Genomic DNA, 9,471 nt, shown 5'->3' on the forward strand with positions numbered 1-9,471 from the left:
TCATCATTGTTATTATTTTAACTAGGAAATTGTCATTATTACGAATATTCCTATTATTGTTGTTATTATCACCATCATTATGGTTGTCAATATTCTATATTACCATTACCTTCATTGTTTTTGTTTTATTCATTATCATTACAAGTATAATTATTTTGTTGACGAGCCTACTTAAGATTCAGATGATGTTAAATATGATTATTATGAATAACGTTGCCATTATTTCTGTTATTATCAAAGCTAATATTAATTTCAGTTTATTAGGCCTAATTACATGGACTACATGTTGAATTACCTGTTGGTTTTTGTTTCAATAATAGCCCGATCATCTAATTATGCCATTTGATTGATTATATATTTATCTGTTAATTGATCTTATTTGTTTTTATTTAGTTCACATATTTTTTCACTCAATACAAGGATTAATGGCCTGGAAATGTTTGCCTTCTTTATTATTATTTTATTTTTTATTATCATGCTACCCAGGAAAATGTAGCTACGAAATCCTGTTATTATATATATATATATATATATATTTGTGTGTGTGAAATTCAGCACTCAATCTGAATCTTAACATTCAATATTAATGGATCTCCTGATGTACTAAGAATTTCTCGCACGTATTCAGTCTGTTTTTTTTTTTTTTTTTTTTTTTTTTTTTTAACCTGTAGTTCTTCTTTTTCTTCTTTTTCTTCTTATTTTGGTTTATTTTACCTTGTAGTCATTATTATTATTAGTAGTAGTAGTAGTCGTAGTAGTATTATCATTAGTATTATCATTAGTATTCTTATTATTTAGTCTTTCCTGTACGTCTGATCTTCGTATCAAGATATCCAGTTTTCCTCAGACTTTTCACTCAATTTCGGAGCCTCTCCGATGAGAAGCAGAAATGCGCTGACCCCTCCCTCCTCCAGGTGGCAGAGCGGCGGGCCCTTCGCGTGGAGCTACGTGTCGACGCCGGGCTCGGAGCCGCTGCTGGGCCTCTCCGTCGGGCGGGCGTGGACCGGGCCGAGCGGAGCTTCGGGGACAGGGAGGCCGTCGTGTCGGTGCACCAGGGTGTGAGGAAGACCTTCTCGCAGGTCAAGGAGGAGGTAAGGGCGGAGGGACGGGGGTTATGGTGCCTGTATTAGAATGCCTATTAGATTAGTACTTGTTTTCTACAAAGTTGTAAGTACCATCTAACGAGGCGCCTCTGGCCTGTGGTGGGCTGTGTGGGGCAGCGGTAGTGATCTCGTCTTGCAATCTTGCTGACCTGCGTTCAAATCCCTCGCCGCCAGTGGAGGGTAACCCCGGCCATTCCTTGCACACAGGGGAAAATTTAGAAGCAAAATGAAACAGACAGTATGTCACACCAAGAATATCCATTGTAACAAATGGAATCAAACAAAATTATAAATTATTATAATTAATTCTGTTCCCGACGGCAGAGTGGCCTCGTGGCCGCAGGACTCCTGGCGGCAGGACTCGAGCCCGGGGACCGCCTGGGGATCTGGGGACCCAACAGCTACGAGTGGTTCCTCACGCAGTTCGCCGCCGCCAAGGCTGGACTCATTCTGGTAAGGGCAAGGAGGAAGGGGGAGAAATGGGGGTAAAGAGGAGGAGGAGGGAGAAATGATGAAGAAGGAGAATAGAGAGTGGAGGAATGAGGAAAGCAGAGGAAAGTGAGTGCTGAGGACAAAGGAAGAGAGAGTTGTATTAAATAACCTAGATGTTGCGACCACTTGTTTTAGCTATAACTATTTCCTTAGCCTTTTTTGCTCTATCCCGAAACCAGAAGTACGTACCTAGAAATAAGATGAAAAATGCATGCACAGTAAAGAGCAGATGGTAGAGAGAGCACGACAATACGACTCTGCCAGTAACCGGTTTCCTGGAAAAAAATATTGATTACGAAAATTTATTTATTAAAATCGTTCTATCTAGTTATCTTTTTATATAACTTGAGGTCAACAAGAATTTGACTAGACGACATTTCGGCGAAGAAAACCACGACAGTTTTAGTGTCATTTTTTTAATCAAACGGTGAGTGTGGCTAGAATTAATGTACTGATGTGAATTCCCTCTCAGACTTGCATTTAAAACACAGTCATGAACACAATAAAGACAAGAGAGGTTTTTAGAAGCACTCAGGGATATATTGTTATATTCTAGTGTATCATTTAAACATAATGCATTACTCGACATGGTTATTATTAATTAACAAAATAGGGAGATAAACACATTTCCAGCAATCTTATATCTGCCATGTCCTGAAGTCGTTGCTTCCAAACTAAATATCTTTTCTGAATAACATTAGTGATGGTGATATGATAATAGCAATGCTAGTATTAGTGATCACAACAAATAATAGACACCTTTGTTTTAAGGCTTCCTCACTAGACAGCATGCCTGTTTTTTTTAACATAGAAACGTGGGTTCGTAGATGAAAGATAGAAGATGGAAAATATTAATATAGATAATCTTTTGTGTTTTATTTTACTCTCAACCAAGCCTTTCGACCAACATTATCGTGCAGGGTCTGACGAGGCTGGGAAAGAGTAAAATTTTTTTTTTTTTGCAGACTGGTTCGTTTTTTTTTTATTTTTTTTTTAGAATAATTATTGTTTATCAGTCTGATTAAAAATTGGGATCACGATTTTGAATACACTGTCTCTTTATCCCATCCGAGCCCACACTTTCTCTTTTAATATTGTTATCTATGAAACAAGAGACTTTTTTTCCCCTCTCTCCAATTTTGTTTAACATCTCTATAAAACGACAACAACACAAACAATCTCTATGCAATGACCCTACTCCACAAACACACAAACAATCTCTATACAATGACCCTACTCCACAAAGACACAAACAATCTCTATGCAATGACCCTACTCCACAAAGACACAAACAATCTCTATGCAATGACCCTACTCCACAAATACACAAACAATCTCAATGCAATGACCCTACTCCACAAACACACAAACACTCTCAATGCAATGACCCTACTCCACAAACACAAACAATCTCAATGCAATGACCCTACTCCACAATCACACAAACAATCTCTATGCAATGACCCTACTCAACCAAGTGCCATTCGCAGGTGAACATCAACCCCGCCTACCGTCCCAGCGAACTCGAATATTGCCTCAACAAAGTCGGCGTCAAAGGCATTGTGTGCGACGAGAAGTTCAAGACGTCAGAGTAAGTCATAGGAGTCAAGTTGGTCATTGTCGTTGGCGTCGTTCTTGGGATCGACCGTCGGGGGGATGTTCGTGTTCGGGGATTTGATTATTTCGTTTTTATTTCATTTTATTTTCGTAGGAATCGGGAGATGAAGGTTAAGAATAGATGAGTTAAGTTAGTTACCAAATGTTATTGTTTTATGCCATACCGTTTTATTGTTCTATTTTGCAGTAATTAGGTTATTTTTTTTTATCAATGCCGTACTGATGGAATGTTAAGCTCAGAGTAACGAAGTGCAAATCAATCTTTGCACTTTAGATGACCTAAGATAACCTCTACAGTTACTACAAGATGCTGTCCACCTTGGCTCCTGAGCTGCCATCCTCTGTGCCAGGTGACCTAAACAGTGCCACACTCCCGCACCTTAAGAAAGTGTTCATCCGGTCTCAAGAAAAAATTATAGCGAGATTTTAATTAATCTTAAGCTGTTTCTTTAAATTGTGACGATCCTCCTCACTATTTTAATTTTGCAACACTTGTATTAAGGAGAGAATATGTTGAGAAAATAGTAAGGTTTACTGTACGAGGTGTTTTGTACTATGCATGTGGCTCTGTGTAGACTATTGAAAGTAACTTTATTCTTCTTTAGTTACAGAAAAACTTGCCTCGTGAAAGAAATTAAAAATCTCTAGTAAAATGTATATTCTTCTATTAAGAGAAAAAACACAGAGCGCTTTAAAAGTTTCTTCCGTATTCTATGATTTTCTTCACCCAGTTAGGCACTAGGCTTTACGAGTGCCTCTATTTCCAGTGGCACCTTCAGATTCAGAGATCTTTACGAAGCGGGTGAAAGTTCCCACCGTAAGAGGGTAGATGAACTGTCCTCTAAGATACAGTTCGATTCAGCCTGCAGCTTTCAGTATACGTCCGTGAGTACCTAGCGTTATCGACTGGTAGAAACGTATTAACGTGTAGGATTAGGAAAAAAACGATTTAGGAACATCTAAAATCAATTCTCATGACAAATAAGTTATTTTCAAGACAGATTGTATCTGTAAGCTGTATAATTGGCCTCTGGTCCCATCCGTACAGAACGATTAAATGCTCTGTAATCGTATGCATTAGGAAGCATTGTAACAGTGATGTTTGCCAATCATAGTTCACCATAACTGGTTTTTTTATCACTCTCCTAATGAACGAGAGTGATTAAAATTGACGACAATCAACGTCAGCATAACTTGGCAAATTTGTCTCAGGGAACGACCGGTTTGCCGAAAGCAGCTGTCTTGTCCCACCACCAGATCGTGAACAACGCTTACCACTCCATCGGGAAGCGCATCGGTTATGGCGAAAAGGTAAACAAAACTCGTACTATTAAAACAAAATAATACCATTATCTTGTGTTCCTAACAGATTTCATTTGGAATTACATCTTTCAAAATGTCTCTATTACGATCTTCAAAACAAGCTTATATCCAGGAAAAAAATACTGAAGGTCTATGTTTTGACAGCCTCATCGTATATGCCTCTCCGTGCCTCTGTACCATTGTTTAGGATGCGTTGCGGGTACTATCTGTGGCATGCTTTATGGGGCGACTTGTGTCATGCCCAGTGCCGGCTTTGACCCCGATGCCATCGTCAGACCTCTCGAAAGGGAAAAGTCAGTGAGACTTTTTTTTAACTGTTCTTTTCATATAAAAGAGATGGTGTGCGATATAGAGATGGGATAGGGAGAGAGAGCGAGAGCGAGAGAGAGAGAAAGAAAGAAAGAAAGAAAGAAAGAAAGAAAGAAAATAAGAAAGAAAGGAAGAAAGGTGAAAGAAAGAGAGGGGAGAGACAAGAGAGACTTACACAGTTACTGACAGACATATGCTGACAGAAAGGAAATCAGTCAATCGAGTCAAGACCATTTTGCTACAACCATTTTCCTACTGAATCTATAAACGAATTCTCTTCGAAACAGAATCGCCTCTTGCTACGGAACGCCCACGATGTTTGTCGACATTCTGAACTCTTTCCGCAAGAACCCGACGGATCTGAGCGTCATCTCGACGGGAATCATGGCAGGTGCTCCTTGTCCGCGAGACCTAGTGACGGCTGTGAACGAACTCAGAATGAAGGACCTTATAGTAAGCGCCGACACGATATGGTAGTTTTTTCTACAGAATGAGTTTGAGGAGGAGGATAAATTGTTGAAATTGGTAGTAATAGGTATTTTTTATGGGAGTATTGGATATAATGATTATAAAGAGCAAATCTTTAGTATCCAGCGGTAGAGTTAGCGCTAATAGTGATAAATACTGTATATCATTTGATATTGACGAACATAACAAGATAACAATTGGCACTACTAAACGTAACATGAAACTGATAATGGTCAACATAACAATTTAATAATTAATAGCATTAAACCGACAATAGATGAATATAACAATGACCCTCGTCCACTGCAGGACTTTTTAGTGAGCATTGATACGTTATTGTCCTTTTTTCCGTTGAATATATGGGGGAAGTACGTTGATGGCAACAAAGTGGCGAAATCAAAAGGTACTGAGCAGTAACGGAGGCTGTATGGGATTCGATGATTATAATATCAATGCAGAATTAACCATCATGGCGTTAACGGTGAGAATGACAAATATAACCATTAACAGTGATGAAGATAACAGATGATATGGATGATAACATGACCCTCGTCCACTGCAGGTGATGTACGGGATGACCGAGACGAGTCCCGTGACCTTCCAATGCTTTCCCTCAGATCCTCCTGAAGTCCGGTCGTCCACCATCGGCTTCCCGGGAGACCACATTGAGGTATCGATTCATTACGAGTTAGTGATATTATTTACCATAGAAATGTTTATCACAAAACAAGGTATTGATCCATTACGAGTATGTGATATGTTTACTACACAGAGGTATCATTTTTTTTACGTGTATGTGAACCACTCCGTTTCGACTCGTGCCTTGCCCAGTACTGTACTCTAATTTCACATACATATACAAATAGATTCATTACGAGTTAGTGATATTATTTACCATATAAAAGTATATCACAAAACAAGGTATTGATCCATTACGGGTGTGTGATAGTTCAAGTGTGTGATATATATACCACACAGAGGCATCGGCTCATTGCGTGTATGTAATACATATGTTACAGTGAGAGAATGGCTGGGTGTGATACGTGGTTGCTATGGGGACGGTGATTGTTACGTTATTGTTATCTTATTCTTTCTTTTTTCTCTTCCTTTCGCTTTGTCTTTCTTTCTTCTTTCCTTCTTTATCTTTTCTCGTTTTCTTCTCATGTTTTTCTTTCCATTTTTGTTTTGTTTTTCTTTAAACTCTCTCTCCCCTTTTTTATATTTTTTTCTCTGTTTGCCATTTTTCTTTCTCTTTTTTCTCTCTGTTTGCCTTTTTTCTTTTTCTTTTTTCTCTGTTTTCCTTTTTTCTTTCTCTTTTTGCTTTTGTTTTCTTTTTTTTTTTTTTTTTTACTCTCTTTTCTCAATTTTCTTTTTATCTTTCTTCTCCTCTCCTTCTTTCTTTTTGTTTACTTTTCTTTTCTATCTTTTCTCATTTTTTTTTTTTTTCCCTTGATCTCTCCCTCTTCCTTCCTTCTTTTCTCACTTTTTGCCTTGTTATCAAACGATACCATTTAATCATTCCCCCGTCCCGTTTGGCAGGTGAAGGTGGTCAGCGAATCCCGGGAAATTCTAATTACCTCTATTCCATTATCTTCCTCTTGCATAGCTAAATAGATAGATAGGTACAGATATTGTTATCTAAGAATATTGTACCATTTAGCTTCCATTCCTAATTTATATACTTTCATATTTACCTTCAACATGTAGTTTTAGCTTCAGTTTCCAAGTTATATTTGCATATTCACATTTTTAGATTTCCTTTTTAATTTAGCAATAAATCTACAACAACCGAAGCCAGATCAGCTGATTCCCAGTCCCGTCCGGCTGTAAACGAGTCTGGGGAGAAATTTGCTATCCTTTTTTCTTCATTTTCCCCGTGCATAGATAAATAGATAGATTACAATTATTACTATATGAGAATTCAGTGCAATTACGATTTTAGCTTCAAATTCTTAACTTGCTTGTTTTCATATTCACCGTCTCATGCATTGTTACCCCCATTTATCAAAATTTTTAAAACAGACAAAGCCCGATTTCAGCTGATTCCCTTCGACAGGTGAAAGTGGTCGACGAGAGCGAGGAGATCGTGCGCGCGGGAGAGGCGGGCGAACTGCTCGTCAGAGGCTACTGCAACTTCCTCGGTTACTGGGACGACCCTGAGAAAACGAGGGAGATTATGACGCAGGATAGATGGTTGAGGACATAAGGATAAGTCCGATATGCGAAGCTGAGCTTCGCCCGGGCTATGCCAATGAGGGGAGCCCGGTCTGTGTCGACTAATGCCGACTCGCTAACGTGTGTCAGCTGGTGCTGACTCGTCTTAGTCCTTACCCGCCGTGGTGCCCAGTCACAGCAGTAACCTCCAAACGACAATTGCAACTTCTCGTGCCTGGGCGGGGCGCGAACCGCCGACCCCTCGGATGAGAGGCCGACACGTTACCACTGTACTAGCCCGGAGGCTGTTGAGGACAGGGTTGGTATTTCGTGGTTTAATCACCGTGATGGTATAATGCGGTGTCGCTGTTAGGGGTTATCAATCACAACGTAATGTAATGATGATGAAGATGATAATAGAAATAAGAGTAATGATGAAGATGATGATAATAATAATAATACATAAGTGAATCGATAAATTTACAATGGATAACACGTTTAGGAATTCAATAGAACTTGTCTCTCGTGAATGAATCCCAGAAACATAAACATAGGCTAAAATGGATTCAACTTTCCAGTGACCTCATCTCGATCCAGCCAGACGGTTACGGCCACTTCATCGGCCGCATCAAAGACATGGTCATCCGCGGCGGAGAGAACATTTATCCAGCGGAGATTGAGAACTTCTTCTTGGGTCACCCGGATGTGATTGAGGCGCAGGTTTGTTAGTGGAACTGTGGTGTGAAGCGTAGAGAGTATTTACCATGTGGACAATGGATGGAAAATGTGTAATAATCATATGTAACACGTATTGTTGGTCGTGACAGGGACACTTGTTTACTGTTCTTGATTTTTGAGCTTGGGAGTTTAACTTCGTGCCTTGTCAGGGACTCCACAATCTGCCATTAACTATTATTACGCAAAACCCACAGAAAATACGTTAAGTACTTTACTAATATTGCATAAATGTTAGTAATTTCTAGATGTACGGCTTGTTGTATTTTCGAGATTGTGGTGATTTGTAGCCAAAGCATGAAGCTTTGTTCATATTTTTATAATCAAAAACTGAATTTAAACCTAACTACCTATCTACCAAGGGGTAGCGTAAAAGAGAAATCAATAATCAAATTTTAGCTATTATTAGCTGAAATTGTAATATCGTTTTTCCCCTCTGCAATTCGATAATCTCATTCGGACGCAGGTGTTCGGAGTGCCCGACGCCAGGATGGGAGAGGAGGTTGCGACTTGGATAAGAAAGGCCGAGGGTTCCAGCCTTTCGGACACGGAGCTCAGGGAATGGTGCAAAGGGAAGGTACGTGCTTCTTCGTTACTTATTTATGTATTCTATTGGCTCTTGTACTCGGGAAATGCGGGTGATTTTTGCCGGAAAAGATTCCCCAGTCTGATCGACTGAAATCAGGATTCATGTAGATTATTTCCGACTGACCTAAAATTTTCACTTGCGATTAGACAAAATACAAACGTTGCAGTTAATTCTGATAGACTGATATATACGTTTTCGGATATCTTAGAATTTCCTCCTTTCGAAATTTCAGATCGCTCATTATAAAGTACCAAGATACGTGCTGTTCAAGGACGAGTTCCCACGGACGGTCACGGGCAAGATACAGAAGTTCAAAATGCGGGAACAGACTATCGAGGAGCTGAACTTGAAGGCGTGAAATGTGTTTGTTTGTTTGTTTAAAGAGGATCCTGTACCAACAGTATACTTAGGAAATATGTAATAAATGTTTATCAAAGCCTCTGGAATATTTATATGCACAGCCTCCTCCACTTCCAACATCACCATCCAGTGTGCCAGCTTGTGTACCGCCATTCCGAAACACGTGACCCTCTTTTAGTACCATCTGCTTCGAAACCAAAGAGTCGAAATAGGCGGTTCACCTTGACTGAATACCGTACGGAGATGAGGATAATAATTCCTAGTATTTTCTTTTTTAATTTTGTCTTCTTTGTAGATGTAAGATTCTTACGAAGTGTTAGT

General features: G+C 39.4%; 1 protein-coding gene across 1 annotated transcript in view; it reads left to right on the top strand.

Moving 5' to 3' along the window:
- LOC125035794 (medium-chain acyl-CoA ligase ACSF2, mitochondrial-like) overlaps window positions 1–9,225 on the top strand; it is a 13,590-nt gene extending 4,365 nt beyond the window's left edge. The window contains exons 2-13 of the mRNA XM_047628009.1: window positions 915–1,091; window positions 1,428–1,556; window positions 3,086–3,186; window positions 3,980–4,097; window positions 4,425–4,523; window positions 4,680–4,828; window positions 5,132–5,297; window positions 5,875–5,982; window positions 7,369–7,515; window positions 8,043–8,186; window positions 8,668–8,778; window positions 9,023–9,225. Coding sequence (XP_047483965.1) covers window positions 915–1,091; window positions 1,428–1,556; window positions 3,086–3,186; window positions 3,980–4,097; window positions 4,425–4,523; window positions 4,680–4,828; window positions 5,132–5,297; window positions 5,875–5,982; window positions 7,369–7,515; window positions 8,043–8,186; window positions 8,668–8,778; window positions 9,023–9,148 — 1,575 coding nt within the window. The 3' untranslated portion in view covers window positions 9,149–9,225. The remainder of the gene's footprint in view (window positions 1–914; window positions 1,092–1,427; window positions 1,557–3,085; window positions 3,187–3,979; window positions 4,098–4,424; window positions 4,524–4,679; window positions 4,829–5,131; window positions 5,298–5,874; window positions 5,983–7,368; window positions 7,516–8,042; window positions 8,187–8,667; window positions 8,779–9,022) is intronic.
- The last annotated feature ends 246 nt before the right edge of the window (window positions 9,226–9,471 follow it).

Source organism: Penaeus chinensis, chromosome 20 (assembly GCF_019202785.1).
Source record: "Penaeus chinensis breed Huanghai No. 1 chromosome 20, ASM1920278v2, whole genome shotgun sequence".
NCBI lineage: Eukaryota > Metazoa > Arthropoda > Malacostraca > Decapoda > Penaeidae > Penaeus > Penaeus chinensis.